Source organism: Panthera tigris, chromosome B2 (assembly GCF_018350195.1).
Source record: "Panthera tigris isolate Pti1 chromosome B2, P.tigris_Pti1_mat1.1, whole genome shotgun sequence".
Classification (NCBI taxonomy): Eukaryota; Metazoa; Chordata; class Mammalia; order Carnivora; family Felidae; genus Panthera; species Panthera tigris.
In genome coordinates this window covers 121,403,141-121,430,115 of record NC_056664.1, presented here as the reverse complement: position 1 = coordinate 121,430,115, position 26,975 = coordinate 121,403,141, and the positions used below count along the sequence as shown (strand labels likewise).

Genomic DNA, 26,975 nt, shown 5'->3' with positions numbered 1-26,975 from the left:
CCATTGTTTTCAGAGGACAAACTGTGAGTGATTTCAATCTTTTGAACTTATTGAGGCTTTCTTTATGACCAGCTTATAGTCAATTTGATAGATATTCCATGTGCACTTGAAAAGAATGTGAATTCTGATGCCATGGGGCGCAGTGTTCTATGTATGTCAGTTAGATTGGGCTTATTGTGTCCAGCTCATTTTCCTGATTTTTTTTGTCCTGCTTATTCTATCATTTGTTAAGTGTTAAAATTCACACTGTAATTTTGGGTTTTTCTTTTTCTTTTTATTTCTGTTTTTTTCTTTATATTTTTTGAAATTATGTTATTGAATTTATGCATGTTTAGTGTCATTATATCTTCCTGTCAGATTGATACTTGCACGTTGTCTTAATCGTTGAGGCTGCTGTAACGAAATATCATAGACTGGATGGCTTAAACAATGAAGTTATTTGCACATTTCTGGAGGCTGGGAAGTTCAAGATCAAGGCACCCACAAATTTGGTGTCTGGTGAGGACCCACTTCCTGGTTGTAGACTTTCATAAGGGCACTAATCCCATCCATGAGGGCTCCATGCTCATGACCTAATCACCTTCCAAACACTCCAACTCTTAGTACTGTCACATTGGAAGTTAGGATTTCAACATATGAATCTTGTGGGGACAGAACCATTCAGTCTATAAGAGCAATCATTATACAGTATCTTTTTTTATCTCTAATAATTTTTTTCCCTCAAAATCTACTTGTGTTTGAGTTTACATCATACAATTTTGCCCATCATCATTTCTCCATCATTACCCACAATACACTGCCAGGTGGTGCCAACTTGGTGAGGGAGGGGTAGCCTTCAGACCTATGCTTGGCCCATGGTCCCCAGGTCTAGATAAAGCTTGCCATTACTCTACTTCTCCTCCATGCCACCTCCTAGGTGTCCCACCTGTGCCTACTTTGCACCCCACCCCCTTTGCTTGGGCCATAGTGTCTCTTCATTTCCTTTTTGCCTTCACTTCTTTTCTTCCCCCACCCCAGAACATGTGGGGTCACAGCCCCCAGCCTGTGAGCATCTTGGGAACAGACCTTCAATAAAAGTGAAGGTAATTAAAAAAAAAACAAAAAGCCCCTTGTTTGCAATCTTTCTGTGTCTTTATATTTATTATCTCATTGTTTGCTTCTTGTATGATATACCTGTTTTATGTTCCTTTTCCTCCTTGTCTTCTTTTGAATTGTTCAAGTTATTTTAAAAATTTTCTCCTAGGGGCGCCTGGGTGGCTCAGTTGGTTAAGCGTCCAGTTTTGGCTCAGGTCATGATCTCATGGTTCGTGGATTCGAGCCCTGTGTCAGACTCTGTGCTGACAGCTTAGAGCCTGAAGCCTGCTTCAGATTCTGTGTCACCCTCTCTCTCTGCCCATCCCCTGCTCATGCTCTGTCTCTCTCTCAAAAACAAGTAAACATAAAAAAAAATTAGAAAAATTTTTCTTCTTATATTAACTTGTTAATTCTATATTCTCTTACAGTTTGTTACCCTCAAGAACATGAAGTTTATTCTTATTATAGTCTAATACAAATTAATTCCCTAACAAAATATGCTCCCCCAATACTGCTAGATTAGAATAATTTAATTCCATCCTAATTTTGCCAGGTGTTTTTTTTCTGCATCTCTCTCTCCTGCCTCATAGGTTTCTTATCATGTATTTTAGTTCTGCATGTATTTTAAACTTCACAGCTAATATATTGACCATTTTGTACCGCTGATCTTTATATTCACCCCCAAATTTACTTTTTCTTTAATCTCCATTTTTCCATTTTTCATCTGCTTGAGGAGTTCAGTTTAGTATTTCCCTTAGTACAGGCCTCCTAATCCCCTCAAATTTTATTGTGTTAAAATTCCTTTACTTTACCTTCATTTTTTTTTAAGTTTATTTATTTATTTTGAGTGAGTGAGAGAAAGAGAGCATGTGCAAGTAGATAAGGGGCAGAGAGAGAAGGAGAGACAATCTCAAGCAGGCTCTGTGCAATCAGCACAGAGTCCAGTGCAGGGCTCGAACTCACAAACCATGAGATCATGACCTGAGCCGAGGTGAAGAGTCCAATGCCTAACTGACTGAGCCACCCAGGCACCCCACTTTACCTTCATCTTTGAAGCCTATTTGCTAGTATAGAATTTTAGGTTGCAGGTTTTTGGGGTTTTTTTTTTAACACTTTAAAGAAATCATGCAGTTGTCTTCTGACTTCCATCATTTCTGTTTCCAGCAGCAGTCTTATTTACATCCCATTAGTGGGATTATTACTTTTTTTTCCCCTCTGACTCAGCTATAGATTTTCTTTTTCTATTTGATTTGAGTGTTTTATCACATTATACTTAAATATGGGTTTGTTGGAATTCACCCTGCTTAGAGTTTACTGGTAGATATTACTTAACAATTGTGGAAAATTCTTGGTCAGAATTTTTTAGAATATAGCTTCTTCACTATTCCCTCCTCTTTTTCTAGACTATAAATTTATATATATAAATATAAGTGTATCTACATATTTCTTATGTTTTTCCCCATATTCTTTTTAAATTTTTTCCATTATGCTCCAGTTTGAATATTGATATAGCTCTTTCTTCTGTTTCACTAATCATGTCTTTCTTTGTATCCAGTATGCTGTTAAACACATCTGTATATCCAGTTCTTAATTTCAGATGCTTTATTTTTCAGCACCAGAATGCCTGTTGGTTTTCTTAACGCATTCCAGTTCTCTGTAGAAAGTTTCCGTTTTTTAAAAATGTTTTTAATGCTTATTTATTTTTGAGAGAGGGAGAGAGAGAGCATGAGAAGGAGAGGGGCAGAGAGAGAGGGAGACACAGAATCCAAAACAGGCTCTAGGCTCTGAGCTGTCAGCACAGAGCCTTACGTGGGGCTAGAACTCAGGAATCTTGAGATTGTGACCTGAGCTGAAATAGGACACTTAACCAACTGAGCCACCCAGGTGCCCCAGGAAGTTTCCATTTTAACCCATCTTTCCCTTTATTTTCTTGAGCATATTAATCATAGTTATTTAAAGCTTTTGTGTGCTAACTCCAGTCTGGATCATCTGTGGGTCAGCTTCTGTTTTCTGTCTTTTCTCTTGGTTGTTGGTTATGTAGTCTTGCCTCTTTTATGTCTAGTAACTTTTTATTATATGCTGGATATTGTGTGTGGAATACTAGAGGCTCCAGCTGATTTTATCTCCTATTAGAGTTTTCTCTTTACTCTCTTAGGCAGATAGGGTTGAAAACTGATTTTAATCCATCAGAAATTGAGCTAGGTCAACACTGGGTTTTAGTTTTGGTAGACTGTATTTTTGATTTGCCCCATTCCTCGGATGTGGCCTTCCAGGAGTTTTGAACTGAGAATCTGACAAATATTTATCCCCTCAGCCTGAAAGACTGTGGGAGGTTCAGTTTTGCCCTTCTGAGGTTTTCAGCCTAGTCCTTTAGCCTTCCACCCCATGCAGCTTCAAAATTTAGCAGATACCTTGAGGGGGAGACTGGCCATGTGAGGCCCCTCAAGTCTTCAGTTTTGTTACTCCGGCCCCACGTGAATACCAGAATTTCTGCTGGCTTCTCTGTGCCCCCAGTCGGGGCCTTCTTCCAGGGGCCATGCCTGGATTCTCAACCTCTAGCTGCACCCAGAATTGGTAAGTGACCCCAGGTGAAAAGTGGTTATAGGTGGAAAATGACCATTCCCTCTAGGGCTTTATTTTGCCTGTTTTGTTTCAGGCCTCTTCCTCTGGTGGGTCATTGTTTCCTAGTACCACAAGACTGGGGAGATTTCGCTACCTCTTCAGTCTCTCAGTTCAGTTTTGCAGGGAAAAATTAGCCATGTGTTTGAGGCTCTTCAAATCTCCAGTATGATGGCTATAGCCCCATCAACCGCTAAAAGTTTACTGCTACTCTTTCTCCCAGTGGTGACCTTTTGCGGGGCTAAACCCTGATCCTCAGCGTACACCCTGAATCAACAAATGTCCCCAGAGACTAAAAGAGCTGTCAGTCCATCAGCTTATCACTGAATGATTCTCCTTCTCTGGAATTTTAGTCCATCTGCTATACATTGTCTCTGTACTGTTCTGATGCTTTTAAAAATAAGGTTTTTGTAATTCATTTGACTTTTTCAAGTTGCTGATGCCAGAAACATTGACCTGCTACCTCCTACCCAGAAGAAGAAATTACAGTTATAAATTAATTAAGTGATACATATTCTACTTAGAAAATACCTAAATAAAATCACTTTTTTGTCTTTAGTTCTCATTATTTTCTTTTTGTGTTCTTGGTTCTTGTTAGGGAAAAAAAAAAAGAAAGATTCCTCACCCTATTTTAATGCATTCGTAAACATAATATTTTATCTTAGAGTGTAATCTGCTATTGTCTGGCTTTTTCTTTATTTTCCTTTGAAGTTACTTTGTTACAAAGACAAATAATCATGGATTGTAAAGATTAGGTTGCTATATTGTTGCTATATTGTTATGGGAACAATTAATTGTAATGTAGATTTTCTTTCATGTATGTAGTTTCAGATGATGAAGAAGACACAGGTGGTGATGGTGTTCATGAAGTTACAAGCCGAGATAGTCCTGTCTATCCCAAATGTTTGCTTGATGATGATCTTGTCCTGGGAGTTTACATTCACCGAACTGATCGACTTAAATCTGATTTTATGATTTCTCACCCAATGGTAAAAATTCATGTGATTGATGAGCATACTGGTCAATATGTCAAGAAAGATGATAGGTAATGTTTTTAATTGCACAGCCAACCCTTGAATTTGAAACTGTCTGCAGTAGAAGTCCTATTTTCTATCATTGGAGATAAAGATTTGCATTAGAGAAGAGTTTACTAGTTGTCGGTGTTCGTCAACCATTGATACTGATCAGTATGTTTTATAGAAGAAATGGAGAACATATGTTAATTCAGTGATTATTTTTAAAAATTTTTTGTAACATTTATTTTTGGGAGACAGAGCGTGAGCTGGGGAGGGGCAGAGAGAGAGAGACACACACACAGAATCCGAAGTGGGCTCCAGGCTCTGGGGTGTCAGCACAAGAGCCCAGTGTGGGGCTCGAAATCACAAACTGCAAGATCATGACCTGAGTCAAAGTCAGATGCCCAACTGACTGAGCCAGCCAGGTGCCCCCAGGGATTGATTTTAAGTCGAGGGGAGTTGAGAGAGCTTCTCCCAAACTTCATGACTAATTTATGGCATGTAACTTGCAGTGTAAATCATTGCATGTTGCACTATAAGTGCTTTAATTGTCTAACTTCATGTTTTTCTTTTGAAGATAGTATGTTACCTGGGCCTCATATGAGGGAAATGAATCTTGAATTTAATCTTTTTTCTAATATTACTTCTGTAGCTCATACCTGCTTGAAGCTTACAAATGAAAAGCACAGTAAAATAAATGATTATACTAGAATTCAAAAAAAGTCATTTGGTTTGAAAAATGACAGGGATGAGAAACATGAAGATTATCAAAAAAGTCACTTATTCACTTGTCTTAGGGCATACAAAAAAAATATGACATACCTCAAAAGGTTTGCAATCCTGTTGTACTCATTTTCTTATTTAAATGTAGTGTACTATTTTATCATAGACTCATTTAAGATTCTAAAGGAGTTACTTTATTGTAGCTCTGTATGCCGAACTCTTGCTTTATATTTCTGTAATAAAATGATTCACTGAAACCAATCAATAGCATATAAATACAAGATGATAGGAGGATACTACCACTTGTAAGTCTCATAAAATTTGTAATTTTCTCAGTGGACAACCAAAATAATTTTTCATCATATATCACGACTATTTGTTATTTCTTTACCTCAAGCACTATATTTTTTTCTCTTCTCAAAATAATCTTAATTGTGTTATTGGACGTATCTGTTTTTGAACAGTGAACGGCCTGTTTCATCTTACTGTGAAAAAGAGAATGTGGATTACATTCTTCCTATTATGACCCAGCCATTTGATTTCAAACAGTTAAAATCAAGACTTCCAGAATGGGAAGAACAAATTATATTTCATGAAAACTTCCCCTATTTGCTTCGAGATTCTGATGAGAGCCCTAAAGTCATCTTGTTTTTTGAGGTATGATTGAATAGAGTGATTTAAACTATGTTTGGTTATTAATATTTTAATTGCATAAATATAAGCTGTTGTTTTTAGTAGTTTAATAATGCAACAAAGTAGTGTGAGGATTGAATCCCCAGGATTTAGTGTTTGTAATATGCTATGGAGATAACAAGTGAGAAATTCAAGTAATAGCAAGTTTCCTGAGCATTTACTAGTGCAAGTAATTAGCCATTTGATTCACTCTATTATTTAATTCTTACAGCAACACCATGACTGTAAACTGAGGTGATGAATGTAATCTGTATCTATATAGTCCTCTTTCTTAATCCGTTTTATAAAATGTAAACTCATTTAACCATATCGGACTCTCTAAGAGTTTATACACTATCAAGGGCAATAAAGAGGAATAGAGATCGCTTAGCTAAGACAGTGTAATATATAACCAAGAGGAAGTAGAACTTCTTCGATGTGGAGGGTTAGTGCAGAGTCAGAGCAGTCAGGGAAAGTTTTATGGAATAGATGGCCTTTGAGTTGACTTGTTATTCTGATTTTTTTCCAGCAAAGGAAATCAAGGTTCAGAGTGTAAAGGAAATATTTCCCCAAAGTTACTCCAATTTTAGGTGTAGGTAATTTGTTTTTGAAGGTGATTTAAACCTGAAATACACATTTCTCTTCTTCATGTCATCTCTCCATAAGCCCAGGGAAGTGGAGAAACCTCTCTTCCCATTTAAGCAAGATGCAGAATTTTAGCAGTGGAACGGCAAGATGTGACAAGCACCAATGACTGATTTTGTGGAATTACATGTTTTTCTGATCTTTAACTTTCATATGATCTATATATGTTTATTATATAAACACTATTTACATTCTGTGATTATGTTGTGTGATGTACACAAAGTTATGATTTTTTTAAAAAGTGATGTAACTTGTATGTCAAGGAACTTTTTCTTTGCCATAGAAATTTGTCATTTGTTATAATGCTCATTCACATGTATTTTAGTAAGATTAGTAGATTTAAGAAAGATTGTTGGATTATGACACTTTTTGTTGCTTCTTAAGTTTTAACATAATGTTATTGTCAAACAAAACTACTTTTTGACTTCAGCTTTTTAAGGGTTTATTGAGGACAATTTGGTATCTATTAAAAGTCTTTAAAATCATTTTTTAAGCAATCTGTAAAGACTTGTTATCTCAGCTGAGCTCTTGAAAAGTACCAGGTAGTTCTAAGTGATCGTCTCTGACAAGTACCTAGAGCACGGATAGTGTCTGTGGCAGCTTGGGTCCACATCCATGAGTCTGAACATCCAGACAGAATGGAGATATGAAAGAAATCCTCCTGAGAGCCTAATGACAACACGTATCCAAAGAGAAAAATCCCCAACTTCAGGAAAGTGATCCAAGGAAGGACCCAGAGATCAGATCTCAGGTTTTTTAAACAATCTTTTGAAGTTGCTCTCAGACATTAATCAATCAATCAATCAATCAATCAAAGCCTAAGAATTCTGTGCTTGGTGTATTTGTGCCTAGACTATATTTGAGATACTTAATATTTGGTCTTGGATGTGAAATAATTCTTAATAAATGATTTATTAATAAAAGATAAAAGTGGTCAAAAAAATGGACCCTCACTGACAGAATGAGTTAACTTAAAGGTGAATGAAATGAGATAAGAAATGCTTCTCTTCCATGTGAAGAAAACATCTGTGAAGTATACTAATTATTCTTTTAATCTCAATAATATTTTACTAGAAAATACTAAATTTCATGTAGGCTAGTATTCTCTGAAGTAATTTTTTGTACCTGTTTACAGATTCTTGATTTCTTAAGCATGGATGAAATTAAGAATAACTCTGAAATTCAAAGTCAAGAATGTGGCTTTCGGAAAATTGCCTGGGCATTTCTCAAGGTATGTTTTTCACCCATTTTAAATGCTTTAAAAATCATCTTCAAATCTGATTGGCTACATTTCCCCAAGTCACTTTGCTTTCATAAAGGGAGTTGTGATGTGAGGCAAGATTGCAGTGGAGAAGAATTGTTAATTCAAGCTTAGAGCATACTCATTCAGGTTCTTAAATATTCATTGAGCATGTAGTATGTGCCAGATACACTATTTGGTTCTGAGTATGTAGTATTGAAAAAGATACTGTCTGTGTGCCAGCAACTTTTCTAGTCAGTGAAAAAGAAGATAAACTCTTTGACCTTGTAGATTTCATTTTCTAGCAAGAAAAGGAGATATAAAATAATTGATTATACAATTTATCATTCCTTGCAATTTTTGTAAATACTGTGTGGAGGTCACAGAAAGGTTTCCTAAAGAAGAGAGGTTGAACCTGAGTATTAGCTAGATGGTGGCAGTGGGAGAGAGAGTTGTAGGTAGGTAGAAGGTACCATATATGCAGTGACCCTGATGTTGGGAGGAGCGGGATGTACTCAGATAACCAAAAGGCGCTGATTTTGGAGGACAGAGACTGAGGGTGGAAATGGTGTGAAAAGATTGCTGACGTGGACAGAGTCTTGACTATGCAAGGTCTTTGAAGCCATTATAGGAACAGAAAGCCATTGTGGAATTCTAAAGAGCAATGGGAAGCCATTATAGGATTTTAAACAAAGGGGTAAAATAATTTGATTTATGTTTTCGAAAGATTACTTTGCTTGGTGGAGGATGATTTGAGAGGGTGCAGATATATGTACTGGAAGATTAAGGTTAAAAATTGTTAACAGTAATCTAGGTAGGAAATGATGGTGTCTTTTGAGTGTTTCAGCAGACATAAAAGACATGGATAGGTTGGTTTTTACAAAAGGGGAATTTTATAATTTTATATTTTATGTAATTTATATATATTATATATAAATTCATGTAAATTTATATATTATATATAAATCATAATTTATATAATTTATAATTATAAGGTTAAAAATTCTTTTATTCCTGGTATCCTCTATTTCTGACTTCAAATATAAATGAGTTACAAAACATCTTGAAATTAACCTATTTTGTACACTTCATAAAACTTTTCCATTTTTGCATCCATCCATTCAATAAAGCTTTAAGTGTCTGTGAAATGCCAGGCACTCTGCTGAATACAGAGCATTCATAGATAAATCAGACATTGTCCTTACCCTCCAGTTCAGTTTCTGTATACACATATTACTTGGGCACCTGGGTGTCTCAGTTGGTTAAGTGTCCGCCTTCAGCTCAGGTCATGTCACGGTTTGTGGGTTTGAGCCCCACATCAGGCTCCGTGCTGACAGCTCAGAGCTGGAGCCTGCTTGAGATTCTGTGTCTCCCTGTCTCTCTGTCCCTCCCCTGCTTGTGCTCTGTCTCTTGGTCTCTCAGCAATAAATAAATGTTAAAAAAATTTTTTTAAAAACCATATTACTTATGTGATTATGTGCTATAGAGTGGATGGTGTGAAAACCCAGGTAAGGCACTTAATCCTCATTGGGGGTTATAGAGAGTCTTTAGAAGAGGTATAGTCTGACTGCCTGCTATAAGGCAGCCAGATTGGCTGTGGGAGGAAGTTATTCTAAAGTGGACTTAGGAATCAGTTGGTCCAATGCACCTTCTAAAATCACCCTTTTGTAACGTGTTAAAATTTTTTTATATCCCTCCCCACCCCCAAACTGATTTAGAGCGAAAAATAATGCAAAAGCCAGAACAAATAAAAAAAGGTTACTTTCACATAGTAAATACTGTCATTGTGTGGTCTTACTAGAAAGTACTTTCGTTCCTTTTATGCTAATTTTTGTGCAGAACTACAGTATTTACTACAAACTGCACTTGGGAAACAATAATGTCTCATAGCCTTTTCCCTTTAAATGTCACATAGGTTTTTATTTATCCATTTTATGCCATTGGCAGAAATGGCAAATCAGGAATTCTCTCCTCTCCACCCCCTATAAAGGGTAAAGTATTCTATGTATTTCCTGTATTATAACACTTATGTATTCCCTTCATTAGATTGTAAGTTTTTCAAAATCACCAGGAACTTCTTTTTGGCAAATTTGTTGAATATGCTTTAGTCCTTATTTTACCATATCTCTTTGCATTTGACATACTACTCTCTTGAAAATCTCTCTTGCATAATTACCACTAGCTCCCAGCCTATTAGTGGTACACAGAAAGTGTATGGTGAATGTTTATTGAGAAAATGAACAAATGTATGGAAACAGTGACTAGGAAAAATCCATCTTTGAAAGTAGCATGGATTAAGTTAAAATTTAAATGTGTTAATACCTATACCATTGGGTCCAGGAATGTCCTAGGATATTGTAAAGTTATACAGGGGTTCAAATAAACCCAAAGGACCCTTATCCAGATACAGATTCTCAGTTAAGGGTACTTTCAATTCATTTAGCACATATATATTACCATTCTTTTAAATTTAATAAAGCTTTATTTATCCAAGTTCTACTAATAGCAGGATGTTGGCTGGATTGTAGTCATTTACTCATGCTAATCATCATACTAGTGTAAACTAGATTGCCTGGTGGGTATTAAAACAACCTATAGGAAAGTTTGATTTAGAATCTGGGGAATAATATCTCCTTAAAATGTTATTCCCTTATGATAAGCTTAAGACAGGAGTAGGATTTATGAAGGGAGTCTTGAGAGCTTACTATTTAATTACTGACAACTCTATCACTCTATTGAAACTGTTGTTTACCCCTATATATCATAACATCAACTCTCAGCTTACGACCTCCATTGACTTTACATTCTTCCCTAGAAGGCTAGGGATGAGATAGGCTATATTTTTGTCAGCTCTGTTTCTTTATTGATGCTTCATTCCTGAACAGACTACAATCTGGATTTTGTTTCAGCTATGCAAACATCTCCAAATGAATCAGTGACTTCTATTTGCCACTTTATTGAGTGAACACTTTAGGTTTTTTTAATCACACCTATGTGTGTTTGATCCATCACTCTCTCGAACCTCTGTTTTCTTGGTTTCCTTCATTTTCCCTGTACTCATCCTTCAGTTTCTGGCATGCATGGTCTTCCACTTACCTCTTTAATGTCACTCCTACTCATAGTTTCAGCTTTGATCTGCCTTTCTTAGACCCACTTTTCCTGCTTCTGCCTCACATTTCAGACATTTCAACTTGGATGACCCATAAATATCTAGACTCCTATAGTCTGAACATTCTACCTATATTCTTTACCCCTTCTGTATCTGCTACTTCAGTTGATAGTGTTGCCATCAGCCCAGTCTCCCACGTTTACAGCCTTAGAGCCGCACTGTTCATTTTGGTAGCCACAAATCACGTGTGGCTATTAGAATTCAAATTAATTAATTAAAATTAAATATAATTAAAAATTGAGTTCCACAGTTGTGCTAGCCACACTTCAAGTGCTTGATAGCCATAGATGACTAGTGTATGTTGTATTGAGGACCACAAATGTAGAATAGTCCTATCATCACAGAAAGTTCTGTTGGACAGCACTACCTTTGAGTTTTTCTTGAATCTTCCCTTTTTCTCCTTTCCAAGTTGCAGCAGTCAGGAACAGCTACTCAGTATATTCCCTGCACCCAGTCCCTGTTCTCTTAGTTTGTCACCTTCATGTTCTGTCTGAACTGCTGCAAAAGCTCCAAACTGTTTCTACTCCTAATTTGTAGAGGACACAACGGCTAACAAAGACATTTTCTGGGGCGCCTGAGTGGCTCAATTGGTTCAGCGTCTGACTCTTGATTTTGGCTCAGGTCATGATCTCAGGGTTCATGAGATTGAGCCCTGTGTTGGGCTCTGCGCTGGCAGTGTGGAGCCTGCATGGGATTCTCTCCCCTGCTCAGGTTCTCTATCTCTGTCTCTCTCTCTCTCTCAAAATAAACAAACTTAAAAAAAAAAAAAGAAAACAGACATCTTCAACTTAGAGTCATGGTCTGATAAAAGAGGACCTATCTTGAGTTGGTAAGATTTTTATTTTTCTCATAAGCATCTCCATTTACTTAAGTATAAGTTGTTTTAATAAGTTTTTTTATTGAATAAACTTTTTTAAGAAGGTAGATTAAAATATTTTTTAATGTAATGAATGCCTTTATGTTAATTACTCTTTGAAAATGATTTTGACTTTTTGAAAATTAAAACATTAAAATGTTCCCATTAAAAAACTGATACAAACAAATGGAAAATTTGTTTCTGTGTTTAAATAATACACATTTTAATTTTATCATTGTTATTACAAACAAAGGTGTTTTGATCACCTCCTTTGTGCAAAGTAACATCTGGCACAGTAATGTAAGTGCTTTACCAACAGCCTGAATTTGTACATGCCAGATGGCTATCAAGAAAATATGTAAAAAGTTGTTTGGGTTACCTTTTGCTGAGATGATCTGGAATTGTGTTTAACCAATTCAGTATTCTTTGCTTTATATCTCTAAGGAATTTCATCATGCCATATTAATCTTTTTTTTTTCTTCAATGAGTTTTTGACTTGTACTATTGCTTTACTGGATATATTTATTTTCAGTGAAAGTAATATTTTATATGAATTTTTATTTTAAGCTTCTCGGAGCCAATGGAAATGTAAACATCAATTCAAAACTTCGTTTGCAGCTGTATTACCCACCTACTAAGCCTCGATACCAATTAAATGTTGTTGAGGTTTTTGAATGGTGGTCAAAACACCCAAGAAATTGGTACCCATCAACATTGTACGTAACTGTAAGAGGACTGAAAGTTCCAGAATGTGTAAGTTAATAGCACATATAAATATATGTTCTCCATTGTTGAAATTAAATGGTAACATTTTCCATTTCTAGAAAGATAAGGTCTCTAAAATTATTTTAATTGATTTCTGGAATATAAAAGTACTTTCAACAGCTATGTATTAAGCCTATGCTAGCTTATATTTTAAAAGATACTTAAATGGCGGTGCCTGGGTGGCTCAGTCAGTTGAGCATGCAACACTTGATTTTGGCTGAAGTCATGATCTCAGGGTCATAGGATCAAACCCCACATTGGGCTCTGTGTTGGGTATGGAACCTGCTTAAGATCCTCTCTCTTCCTCTAGACCTCTCCCTCTTCCCCCTCCCCAGTTTGTGTGCCCTCTCTTGCTCTCTCTCTCTCTCAAAAAAAAAAAAAAAAAAGACACTTAAACGAATTTTTTAGTACTAAATAAAAGTTTCAGTGTTAGGAGAATTTTTAAAAATAATACTCGTTTTTAAAAATTAAACATAAAAAATGATATGAAGTAGGAGTTGACCAATATTTTCTGTAAAGGACCAAATAGTTAATATTTTAGACTTTGTAGGTCATATAGTTTTTGTTGGAACTACTTTGTCTTTGTAGCGTAAAAGTAGGTACATAACACATATGTAGGCAGTGCTAACAGATGGGTATGGATATGTTCCAGTAAAACTTTATTGACAAAAACAGCAAGCTAGATTTGGTCCAGGCATTTGCAGTACCATGATTTATAGGCACACTTTTCACGATATTATTCAAATAATCAGTAAATGTTTCTGCTGCTGTTTTCCAAAGATTAAAACTATGAATGACTTTAGCAAAGAATTGGCTCTAAAACAAAATTTTTGTTTTTGTCTTATTTGCAATGAGACATTTCAGAACAGTTGGATATTTTGTAATTGATATTGTAAGTTGTGACCACAGGGTTGGTTTGCATTGATTTGAACGGAGTTAAGTCTCTTCTTAAGAAAAGCACAATTTAAAAACTTTAGGTCTTTAGGGTATCAGTTTTGCCATATTAAGGGGAGAGATACCATTGTATATCAGAGCTGTGAAATAACATCTGGTAGGTGTTGGTGAAGAGGCAAAAACAAAGGGATAGAATTATTAAAACCATTTCATGCAACCATCGGAATTGTTTTTTTCCTCCCAACTTCTAGGCTTTTTGGTTTTATAGAACTACAATTTCAAGTTCCCTTCATCTTATTCAGAATAATGTACATAAAAATAGAATGTTTTTCTGAATTACATTTTGAAAACATTTCCATATTGTTTGTTTCAATATTTAAAAAACCCTGTGTGCTAGAAAAGAGAAAAAGATTAAATCAATACTTAACATTTTCTCAACTTCTATACATATTTAGATAAAGCCGTCTTACCATTCTGTGGTGGCTCTTCAGGAGGAAAAAGGTAAACCAGTGCACTATGAACGACATCACGAGGCCAGTTCCTTAGATGCAGAACCTGGACTAGAAGATTCCAAGGAAGTGGTGAAGTGGAAACGACTACCTGGGCAGGTGAAGTGTTGAATTATTCTTGATTCATTTAGAGGTGTCCTTACTTACTTTTTTTTTTTTTTTTAATTTTTTTTTTTAACGTTTATTTATTTTTGAGACAGAGAGAGACAGAGCATGAACGGGGGAGGGTCAGAGAGAGAGGGAGACACAGAATCTGAAACAGGCTCCAGGCTCTGAGCAGTCAGCACAGAGCCCGACGCGGGGCTCAAACCCACAAGCTGTGAGATCATGACCTGAGCCGAAGTCGGACGCTCAACCGACTGAGCCACCCAGGCGCCCCGTCCTTACTTACTTTAAAAGCTCCAACAGTTCTGAGGGTAACTAGCTTGCTACTTAAAACTCTCAGATTATCCCTGTTTTTTTTTACCACAATCTTGTCTTTTCATTAATTCACTTGGCAACTAATAATAGAGAGTGCATATCATGTGCTTTATGAAAGCATTATCTTGGGGCTCCTGGGTGGCTTGGTTAAGCATCCAGCTTCAGCTCAGGTCATGATATTACTATGAGTTCCAGCCCCAGGTCCGGCTCCTTGCTGTCAGCACAGGGCCCGCTTCAGATCTTCTGTTCCCCTTTCTCTCTGTCCTTCCCCCTGCTCCTGCTCATGCCCTCTCTCTCAAAAATAAATAAAAGCATTTTAAAAAAATAAAAATAAAAGCACTATCTTAGGTTCTTTGTTAGGGACCTGGGTTTTTTCTATCAGTTGGCTGGAGCTGTGATAAAGAAATACCACAGACTGCGGGGGGGGTGGGGTGGGGGGCTTAAACAGCATAAGCTTACCTCCTCATAGTTCTGGAGGCTAAAGTCCCAGGGTTAAGGGTTGGTTTACTCTGAGGCCTTTCTCCTTGGCTGGCAAATGGCTGCCATCTTGCTGCCTTTTCATGATCTTTTCTCTGTGTGTGTTCATCCATGGTGTCTTTTCTTCTTGTGAGGACAGTAGTCTTAGTAGTTTAGGACCCCACCCTAAGAAAAACAAACAAAACCTTATTTTAATGTAATCAACTCTTTAGAGATTTTTATCTCCAAATATTATTATTAGAATATAAATATTCTGAGTTACTAGAGTTAGGGTTTCAACTATGAATTTTGGGAGACACAGTTCAACCCATAACAGCAATAAAACAACAGATTTCTGATGTTTATAAGAAGTAAATCTCATAATGGGTTTTCTTAGTAAAATGGATTTTATTAAAAAATGGATTTTTTAATGGGTTCATGAGATTTATTTTTTAATTCCCAGCTTCTTCTTGAATCACATTTTGATGGAGATATGTATACATGCATATTTTTCTACCACAAGTTGAGTAATATTTAAGCTTTTATTAATGTTTTCCTTTCTGGTCAGCATATTTTACAGTAGCAAGAAACATTGTTGATACAGTTTTGCAGATCTCTTACTTATTTCCACAAAGAGTGGAGTGGTTCATTCTGTACATCTGAGACATTGCCAGGTGCAGTTTATCCAAAATCTTAATTTATCCAAACATTCAATATACATATAAGAATAATTACCTTCATAGACTTTTTTACTTTCTGTATTTTGCATCACATTTGACTTTCTTTTTGAGTCCCATTTCACAGATACATCTTAAAGTCATTTTAAAATACTTTGAATATGGAACGAGTGGGTGGTCAGTCAGTTGAGTATCTGTCTCTTGATTTTGGCTCAGGTCATGATCCCAGAGTCATGGGGTTGAGCCCCATATCAGGCTCCACACTGAATGTAGAGCCTGCTTGAGATTCTCTCTCTCTCTCTCTCTCTCTCTCTCTCTCTCTCTCTCTCTCTCCCTCTCTCCCTCTCCCTCTCCCTCTCTCTCCCCCCCCCCTCTCTCTCTCTCTCTCTCTCCCTTCCTCCCTCTCTCCCTCTCTCTCTCTCCCTCTCTCCCTCTCTCTCTCTCTCTCTCTCCCTCCCTCCCTCTCCCTCTCCCTCTCCCTCTCCCTCTCCCTCTCCCTCTCCCTCTCCCTCTCCCTCTCCCTCTCTCTCTCTCTCTCTCTCCCTCCCTCCCTCCCTCTCCCCCTCCCTCCCTCCCTCTCCTCCTCCCTCTGCCCCTCTCCCTGGTTCACACTCTCTCTCTAAAGTAAAAAAAAAAATAAAATACTTTGAACATAATAATAATGATAGAGTAACATTAGACTGTGCTCTTGGAGACCTTCAGCATTCGTTGGGGAAGCAGGAGACAGTTGCCGTGTTGTTCGCTGTCATGTGTACTGCAGACAAGTCTTGAGGAAAGGCAGTTCTGATGATAATTGCAGAGTGCGATTTGGGAACTGCTGGAAGTCCTGAGACCCTTTCAGGGCGTCTACAAAGTCACCTAATTTTCATAATAGAATTGTAATGATTCTGATTACTTCATAATGATTTAGTTTATCTTCTTCACTTTTGTTCTCCCTTAAGTATACACTGGAGTTTTCCAGAGACTAAGTGATACGTGATAGCACAAGAGAGTGACAGCAGAAGCAATTATGAACATTTGGCTGTCTTTTATTAAGCAAGATATTAAAGAGTTTTTCAAAAGTGTGCAACAATTCATTTTATGTAGTTATTTTTCATAAAAGACTAACATCTTTATGTTGACATTTAATAGGTTAGCTATTTGTTATTTTTTTCAATGAATTAAGAAATGTTCTTTAAATTTCTCAATTGTAATTTCTAATATGATAAATATGGTTATATCCACATAGAAGTTTTTTGGGGTCTTCAAAATTCTTTAAAGACTCTGAAGCCATCCTGAAACTAAAACAATTTGAGAATTGCAGGTATGAAGAAGGTGAGCTGGAGTGGTGGAAGAAGGGTTCATTCCACAGGTTGGGGGAGCTTGAAATAGACTTTAAAGGCAGCCAAGTTAGGGGTGGGTGAAGAGGGACAGGGAAGGGTGTTTCAATATGGGGGCAAAGTTGTAAATAAATGGGAATGGACCTCTTGTATTCAGGCACTCAGAAATTTGGCAGGCTGGATTGGGCACCTGGGTTGCTCAGTTGGTTAAGCCTCTGACTCTTGATTTCTGTTCAGGTCATAATCTCGCAGTTCGTGGGTTTGAGCCCCACATCGGGCTCCGTGCTGACCAGAGCCTGCTTGGGCATCTTTCTCTCCCTATCTCTCTGCCCTTCCCCTGTGCTCTCTCTTCCTCTCTCTCTCAAAATAAGTAAATAAACATTTTTTTAAAAATGGCTGGCTGGAAACTAGAGTTTGCATAAGAGATAAAGTGGTATGATTGATTGGGCCCACGATGTAGAGTATCACTAATGGTAGCCCAATACTTGACTGTGTGGGATGTGAGAAGTAATGGAAAGTTTTTGGGTAGGAGACAAGCATAATAGTACTTCATAACCATATTTTAGAACAAATTAATTCTGGCATGGCATGTTGGAGATCTTGAGGTAGGATACATCAGAATGAGAGAGTCCCACTACAAGGCAGTTGTAGTCATTAATGTGTGAGGGGAAAAGGGTCTAACCTTGGGATAATGGTGACAAAAAGGAAAAATATGGGATGAATACAAGAGAAAGATAGAACAAAAACCAGCATAATTTAATGACTGACAGGTAGGAAAGAAGGGAGAAGAGTCAAAGATGTGCAAGACCTTTATTATTAATTGTTCATTGAGTGCCTCTTCTAGTACAGTGCCAAACCCTGGTCATACAAAGAAGATTGTAGTAGCTTCAGTGATTTTACTTTGGTGGTGTGGCAGAGTTTTCCTCAGCCGCATCTACTGCTGGCAGCAAATGCTTATAAAACCTCCTGATTTTTCCTTCAATTTTTATCCTTTTTTATCACCCCTCCTTTTCTAAAATGTGCGGATGGAGAATGGAGGGCAAAGATGGGTAGCGTGGTGTCCACTACCTTGTTGACACCTAAGAAATGTCTGTTGAATATTCCACTTTCCTAGTCGCTGCTTGTAATGTTGCCTGCTAATAATGCTGCTGAATCTTGGTGCTACTTGTGACGTACCTGGTACCTGTCCAGAAGGCAGACTCTTGAGCTAATAGTCTTTGACTGGGCCCGGCAAGTTGCACTTGACCCTCTGAATAATCCTTATTAACTGTATGTAGAAATAATGGTTACTTACAGGTGCTGTGATGAACATATTAAAAGACATTTGTGAGGTAGTACCACGTTCGTAGCATATAGTAAGGGTCCGATATATGTTTAATTGAACTTTCAGAATTAACAAGAACTAAGGCTCACGAAAGTTTGGAAGAAGTAGAACTAGGACAAATAAAAGTAGTATTTTCTACAGTAGATATTATACATGGAAAGTTTTGGGTTCGTCTGGTAATTCATAAAAATTAACGAAGAAATTTTAATAAAATTAATGAAGAAGAAACCAACAAGAGGTGATTGATTACTTTGAAAGTACCTTTCGGAAGGCAGCCACAAATGATGATGATTTTAGGAGAGAAAAAGAGAGAAAATGAGCATTCATACATTCTGGGCTTAAGCTAGACCCTGTAGGGCATTTATGGTCTCAGAATTAGTTGAGGTTCAGCAAATATCACTTATTAGGTGTCATGGAATAAAGATCTGATATGACATTTTTTTGTGCGTGGCTATATCTTTTGTGCAGTAGTGACAACTTTAGAGTACCAGATGATGGCATTAATGCTTCGTAGTTTAGGTGAATTAAGTGCTAGTACGCAATTTATTGAGTATAAATTGACTTTATTTTATGGAGAACTGATTCCCTCTTTAGGAAGTAAAATAATTTACTATAGTTTTCCATCATTCTGTTTACTTGCTTTTCTCTTTCTCTGCATCACAGTAGAGGGACTTAAAAAAATAAATAAATAAAGCTCTACCACTTAGTAATTGAATCAACAACTAGCCTTCATATTTTAATGTTTCTTATTTTTCTTAATATGTGTTTTCTTAGGCTTGCCGTATTCCAAACAAGCACCTCTTCTCACTAAATGCAGGAGAACGAGGATGTTTTTGTCTTGCTTTCTCTCACAACGGAAGAATATTAGCAGCAGCCTGTGCTAGCAGGGACGGATATCCGATTATTTGTGAGTAATAATTCTGCCTGTTTAATCTGATCGAAGTCTATGTGGAAGACATTGTTTAGTTTTTAAAATTCATTGAAATCTTAATTTGAGTAATCCTCCAGTTTTTTAACAATAATTTTACAGCTTTCTATAAAATTTATATTCAGGAGTAGAAAGAGAATGACCAAATGAAGGATGGTAAGTTTACTTTTAAAACATGCAGGAGGATTTTTGTAAGCATTTTCTATTTTAAAATAGAAATTTAGAAATGTGCAGGCATTAATAAATCTCATGAGGAATTCTAGTCCATTATGGTCAGTTGGTAACAGTGATAATTTAAATTATGAAAGCCTTTGAATTTCATATGCATTAGAAGGGTTACATCTGGCTCAGGAGTATCTAGAGAACGACTTCTCATTATGGTAGAGAAGTCAGCAGTGGCCCAAACCCACTCTCAAATTGCTTCTAAAAAAAATATAGAAAACCTTGTTGGGGTGCCTGAATAGCTCCATCAGTCAAGCCTCCAACACTTGATTTTTGCTTAGGTCACGATCTTATGGTTCATGAGTTCGAGCCCTATGTTGGGCTCTGCGCTGACAGTGAAGAGCCTGCTTGGGATTCCCTCTTCCTTTTTTCTGGAGGTGCATGCTTGTGTTCATGCACTGTCTCTATCCCTCAAAAATAAACATTTAAAAAATATAGAGAAAACCATATTAAAATTTTCTGTAACAGTAGAGATCTTTTTTAAGTGAGCATCTCTTCTAGACTTAAAGGCATTAAGTACTTTCCCTTACTTTTTTTTCCTTTTTAAATATTTATTTATTTATTTTTGAGAGAGACAGAGCGAGTGAGGGAGGGGCAGAGAGGGAGAGAGAGAATTCCAAGCAGGCTCCACATATCAGCAGAGACCCAGGTGGGGCTTGAACCCATGGACCACGAGATCATGACCTGAGCCAAAATCAAGAGTTGATGCTTAACCAACTGAGCCACTAGGTGCCCCTACTTTGCCTTATTTCTTGCATAATTATGAAAACCAGCTTCCTCAGCAGGAAGTAACCCACTCCCTATGGGCATCTGCCCAAAGCACTAGGTAGTGTTGAACTTCCCTCAGTCTCACACAGTTTATTTCTTAGCAGATTTATTCTTTCAGCAGGGACTTCTAATTGGCTTGATTAACATTTTTTAAATAAACATTAAATGTTAAATAAATCAAATAAATATTTTTTTCATGAAATGTTAGTTTAAAAAAAAACAGATTTTTTTGTGTAGTTTTATTATAGCCATGCTATTTTAAAAATTCATCAAAACCTATTCATGAAGGAGAAAAGATTCTTAAGAAACATACTCCAGAGTGTTAATAGTGTTAATAGTTAATAATAGTGTTAATAGTTAAAAAAAAATAGTTTATTTCTTTCAGGCAGTGAAGGAATTATTTTCATTCTCATTTATGTTTTCAACATTTCAGTGACAAATGTTACTTTATGCTTAAAAACAACTTGTGCAAAATGCTATATAAATTTAGACGTACTTATTGCTTAAGTCTCAAAAAACAGAAGAAGAATTTGGTCTTTGGTTTTTGATTGTTTGGTTATGATGTGTCTGCTTGAAATTTATTTAGCTTGTTAGATGTGTGGATTAATGTCTTCACAAAATTGGGAAGTTTTCAGTCTTTCTTTCTTCACATTGTTCTATCTGCTCCTTTCTATTTTTTCTCTTCTGAGACTCGTCATCTCTTTGTTGGTACACTTGGTGGTGTCCCACAGGTCCCTGCAGCTTTATTCTTTTATCTTCATTCTTTTTCTCTCTTTTCCTCAGACAGCATAATCTCAAATGACCTATCTTCAAGTTTGTTGATTTTTCTGCCAGTTCAGATTTGTTATTGAGCCCCTCTAGTGAATTGTTTATTTCCATTATTGTATTTTTCAACTCTAGAATTTTTTGGGTTTTTTATATATAATTTCTGTCCCTTTGTTGGTATTTTTTGGTGAAAATTATTCCTAATTTTTAAGGATAGTTTTCTTTATATCTTTGAGTATATTTGTAAAAGTGGGCTTAAAGTCTTTGTCTAGAAATACCAACATCTTGGCTTCCTCTTAGACAGTTTCTGTGGACTGCCTCATTTCTTTGTGTGGCCATAGTTGGCTGCTTGGTTTTTCATGTCTCCCCAATTTTGTGTTGAGAAGTAGATATTATTACAGTGTGGCTGTTCAGGAAATCAGATTCCTTTCCTTCCCCCTCCTATCTACCCACCCACCCAGGATTTGTTGTTGTCTCTGAAGTCTCTGCTCACTTAACTTGGTGGTCAGCCACGGTTAGAGATTTTTAAATGTCTTGACTGAACAGATCACCCAGCCTTTGCCAAGGGGATCTGTGTGTGCATTGGGATGTACTCTTAACATGTTGTGGTAGGCAGTTTGCAACTCTGCCATAGCCTTCACTTTATGTTTGCACAGAGCCTCCTGAGGTCAGCCAGAGTGAGAGAGGGCCTAGAGTCTTCCACTCACATGTACATGTCCTGCTAGATTCCCAGGAGTTTGTTGGGTCTTTTTGAAGTCCCCTATGGACATCTCATTCTCAGTGTTTTCCTTTTAAGTTTTTTGCTCAGCCTCTTCTTAGCCTCAGTTGGCATCACTGCCTCAGACAGCTATGCCACTGATTATTTCAGCGTGTACCCTAGGGTTAGGGCTGTTCTCACAGAGCATGCTCTGAGCCCAGTTAAATAAAGCCAAGCCCTGAGAATGGAGACTTTCAGGGAACTGCTAGACTGTGTTAATAGTAGTAAGTCTTGGGGATGGGGATTTGGGAGAGCTTCATACCTCTTCTGCCCCATCCTGTGGCTGCTATGCTGCTGGCTTTAAGTTGTGAGGCTATTGATTTTTAAAGCTCCTTTGGAGCTTGGGGGAAGAGAATGGGAACACGGCAAGTCAAAACACCACGAAGCTCAGGTTCTTACCAAGATTCAGCTGTTTTTCTTAAATAAATGCTCCTCATATTGTTGCAAACCTTTGTTTAATTTCTAGAGTTCTGAAAAGGTTAATTTGGATAATTTTGGCAGTGTTCTCTTTGTTTTTATCAGGGAGCAAATATTCGGAAGTCCTTCTGTTGCTATTCCGGAAGTAATTCTGTTCTGCTTAGTACTTTAAAGGGGATTTGGTTTTACCACTAGGTGGAAGTAGAGACTTGCACACTTTGTTGTTCTAAATTCAGTCATTGTCTTGGAAGATTTTATTGTGAACCTAACTTACAGGAAAACCACAATGCCTTTTAATCAGATTGGGTCTTTGTTAATTCTCTTACTAAATCATTTTAGTATTAGAAATTTTTTCTGACAATAGCACAGTTCACATTTTTTCTTCAAAGAATTAAAATTCTGTTGGAATTTAATTTTCAGTAAACTAATGCTTTATTCATGAAAGCCCAAATTATAGAATCTTTGGAGTTGCAATTTAAATGTTATTTATTATTTGATTAATAATTGTCAAAGATTATTAGAAAAATTGCTTTGAAGTGATGAGAATAAATGTTAATTGGAGCATATTGTAAAATTTTGTATGTGGAAATTCTTGTGTCTAAAGGAAATGAAAAACTGTTTTTAAGTAGACTTTGAAATTTTTTATGCTAAAATATATTTGGTGATAATATTCTTGGAGGCAGTGCTTACCTTATGTACATACAGATTATCATAAACTATGTATTTATGTATTACTGGATTGAGAGTCTCTGTCCTGGAAACCTACTAATTTTTGAATATTTTCATTAGTATACGAAATTCCTTCTGGACGTTTCATGAGAGAATTGTGTGGCCACCTCAATATTATTTATGATCTTTGCTGGTCACATGACGATCGCTATCTCCTTACTGCCTCATCTGATGGCACCGCCAGGTTAGTATCCTTGAGAAGTACTTCTTCTGTACGTTGCTTGCCGTCAAGGAAAGTAACTAATGCATCAGTTATGTTTGGATGATCAAGCGACTGTCAGAGATGCATCCTACAGACTGATTAGATGAGTCGTAGTGTAAAATTTTTTTCCTGAAGATGTTTTTGTTAAGTGTATTAGGTAATGTATAATACTTTTGGTCTCAGTGTCTTTCAGTGATCATTATATACACTGTTTGATTAATACTTTGACATAAGGTTATTAAACAATTGATCTTTTCCCCAAAATATAAGCTCTTAATGGTAGGGGTCTGTCTCCACTGTTAGCTCTATGCAGGGGCCAGGCCATAGTGCTGCACTATACGTGGTACAGGGCCAGTAAGGTTTCCTCTGCTCTCCAAAAGTATGGCATTTCTATGAAATTTTTCCTAGGACAAAAATGGCATAAAATGAAGAAGTAATTACTGTTAATGTATATGGAAAAGTTTTTGAGTGTTCCCAGACCTAAAAATAGCCTCTTGGACTTTTCTGATACCAAAGGACATGTCTTGCTAATGGATGCACACAATAAACTGGGATAAAGCAGAGATGCTCACAGATACAGTTCAGAGCTAGAGCAGCTCAATGTGGAGATGCTGAGTGTGGTTTCCAGGGAAGAGCTTGACGGTGCTACTCGCTGCTTGGGGTGTGTGCTGCCTCTGTAAGGGCTCACTGCAAAACAGATGCTGAACCCTAGTTTTGCTTTTCTCCTTTTTTCATCAAAGCAAAAATTCTCTTCAGCTGTCTTTGGGTTAGTGAAAACAAACCAAAAAGTACTAACACAGGTCTTAGGCAAAAGCAAAGTGGTATAATGCAGACTTTCGAAAAGCAGGGGAAACTTGTAAGTGAATATGCACCTCATGTTTTAAGAGTTTTCTAGATTGTCAGTATTTGCATTTTTCAGAATGTCAGTCATGAAATAATCTAACCCCTTCCAACCTAATAAGTATCACAGTAGCATTTTTAAAAACTACTTTGTGAAGTGCCATTGACACTGTTTTAGCTGCTTGCTCTACCTTGCGTGTAATAGAAATGTATTATTAGGCAGCTTTTCAGAATGCCTTTATAGATGTCATTTAATTTGATTCCAACAAATGTAGGTGGGTGCACATAAACATTTATTATTTCTTTTTTTTTCTTTTCTTTGGAATTGCAATGCACTTTCCAAACACCCTTCATTTTAATGGGACTCTGGCTGATAATCACTGAGGTTCTTTTTTTTTTTTTTTTTTTTTTTGCTGTTTTTTTTTTAATTTTTTTTATTTTTTAAATTTTACATCCAAATTAGTTAGCATATAGTGCAACAATGATTTCAGGAGTAGATTCCTTAGTGCCCCTTACCCATTTAGCCCATCCCCCCTCCCACAACTCCTCCAGTAACCCTCAGTTTGTTCTCCATATTTATGAGTCTCTTCTATTCTGTCCCCCTCCCTGTTTTTATATTATTTTTGTTTCCTTCCGTTATGTTCATCTGTTTTGTCTCTTAAAGTCCTCATATGAGTGAAGTCATATGATTTTTGTCTTTCTCTGAGTGACTAATTCCACTTAACATAATACCCTCCAGTTCCATCGACATAGTTGCAAATGGCAAGATTTCATTCTTTTTGATTGCCAAGTAATACTCCATTTTGTATATATACCACATCTTCTTTATCCATGCATCCATCGGTGGACATTTGGGCTCTTTCCATACTTTGGCTATTGTTGATAATGCTGCTATAAACATGGGGGTGCATGTGTCCCTTTGAAACAACACACCTGTATCCTGTGGATAAATGCCTAGCAGTGCAATTGCTGGGTCGTAGGGTAGTTCTGTTTTTTGTTTTTTGAGGAACCTCCATACTGTTTTCCAGAATGGCTGCACCAGCTTGCATTCCCAACACTTACTATTTCTATACACTAAGAAGCTGATACTTGGAGCAGTTCGCGATCCCCTCTGACTTCACTCTTCTGCTTCCTGCTTTTCTAACACACTTTGCAGCAGATACTCCTTGCGTCTGGATCCCTTCTTTTACTAGTCTTATCAGCTTCCTTTTTAATATAAGATGTCTAATTGATTAGGATGTTATCATTACCGTTTACTTTATATTTAAACGCAAAAGGTAGTAATTGGTGAGCATTGATTTCCTTCCCTGTGTAGCTGGGAACCTGCTATGCGTCCCTCCTTACGTTATCCTCCACAACCTGTGGTCTGCTTGTTTTCTCGGCATAGCCATTCTGTCTGATGCCAGGTTGTACTAGAGAACAGTTTATAACCCTGCCAAGGCCTGACTGGATTTGTAAGTCTTAAAATCACTTGAGCTCTCATCTCAGCTGCACAATCCTTTTCCTTATCAAAATTCAGCTGTTTCCCCCCATTTCTCATATCCAGGCCTCATGGCACTTCAGGTTCTGTACACTGAGTCACATCTTCCCACTTTCATTAGCTGAATGCCTTCAGCTTACAGTGAAATTAAGCCAGACACGCACTTCCTGTATTTCCCTCTGGTTTTCCACCCAGTGTCTATCATGTACCCATCTTTATCTCTGTCTGCTGCCTTAACAAAAATGTGAATAAAGACACTTTTTCCGGCCACTCTTTGATCTATGCTTTTAATCTCAGTCCTTCAGTCTGCAGCTCTGTTTCCTACCTCTTGTCTCTTCACTATCTTCCTGTTTATTGACTTTGTCCTGTCATCCTAAAAATACGTTCACATCTTCTTATCTTAAGAAATCTTTTTCTCAACTCTTTCTCCTTTCCAGACTACCACATTATTTTTCTTTCTACACCATCAAGGGCATTCTATGCACATTGTCTTTACTTCAACCCAGTTAGTCTGGCTTTCACTCCCATTCTGCTAGATAAACCTTCTTCAAGAGGTCAGCAGTCACTTGCTGATTTTCAGATCCCAGGGCCAGTTTTGGTCCTTATACTGTTTGCTTTCACTGCAGTACTTAATTATTGACCAGTCTTCAAATATTCTCAGTTAATGGTTTCCTTGACAACCTCTTCTGTTTCCTTTTTATTGTGACTCTGGCCAGTTCTCATTCCCTGCCTCCTGTTCCTCCTCCTCTGCCTATCCTCTGTAGATGTTTATTCCTGGAATCCTCTTCTTGTCATCTTCCCTGGTTTGGGGTGCTCGACCTGGTCTCTCTCATCTTTCCCGGTTTGGAGTCTCAGTCATAGGCTGTGACTTCTAGCGCCCACTTTTTTCTGAATTGCACTTTCTGTTACATACTTCTGTCTGGACTGTCCAGTGGCACCTCAGATCCGACTTGCTGATAATCACAAAACTTTGCTTTCCTCTTTTAGTCCTCTTGTGGATTTTTTTAATGGCATCCTTATCCACCTTGTCTCCTGAGCCAGGAACCCAGGGAGCCTCGTTTCTTTTTTTACTTCCCACCATTCCTCCCCGCAAGCAGCGCCACGGTCTGTCGGTTCACCCTTCTAAAAGGCTCACCATTCTGTCACACTCTTTCTGTCCTCACTGGTGTTACCATCATTCAGGCCCTTGCTATCTGCTCTTAAACTGTTGGTGCTGAACTTTCCCACTGTTCAGTCTTTTGTTCCTCCATCTTTCCAAAACCATCTTTCATAATGCCTTGATTTTCAGAAGTCTTTGATTACCACCACCCTTTTGAAAATGTTCCAGTTCCCGGGGCGCCTAGGTGGCTCAGTTGGTTGGACATCCAATTCTTGATTTCAGCTCAGGTCAGGTTGGTGGGATCGAGCCCCATGTCAGTCTCTGTACTGACAGCATGGAACCTGCTTGGGGTTCTCTCTCTCCCTCTCTCTCTGCCCCTCCCCTGCTCAC

At 37.4% G+C, this 26,975-nt stretch overlaps 1 protein-coding gene across 8 annotated transcripts in view; it reads left to right on the top strand.

Moving 5' to 3' along the window:
• AHI1 (Abelson helper integration site 1) overlaps positions 1 to 26,975 on the top strand; it is a 204,110-nt gene that overhangs the window by 21,728 nt on the left and 155,407 nt on the right. For all 8 annotated transcript variants that reach the window (XR_006217876.1, XM_042987191.1, XM_042987189.1 and 5 more), the window contains 7 exons: positions 4,519 to 4,738; positions 5,897 to 6,089; positions 7,885 to 7,980; positions 12,582 to 12,767; positions 14,129 to 14,281; positions 19,153 to 19,285; positions 23,025 to 23,148. Coding sequence is in view for 7 of the 8 variants with exons in the window: in XM_042987191.1 (XP_042843125.1) it covers positions 4,519 to 4,738; positions 5,897 to 6,089; positions 7,885 to 7,980; positions 12,582 to 12,767; positions 14,129 to 14,281; positions 19,153 to 19,285; positions 23,025 to 23,148 (1,105 nt within the window). In the remaining variant the exon portion in view is untranslated. The remainder of the gene's footprint in view (positions 1 to 4,518; positions 4,739 to 5,896; positions 6,090 to 7,884; positions 7,981 to 12,581; positions 12,768 to 14,128; positions 14,282 to 19,152; positions 19,286 to 23,024; positions 23,149 to 26,975) is intronic.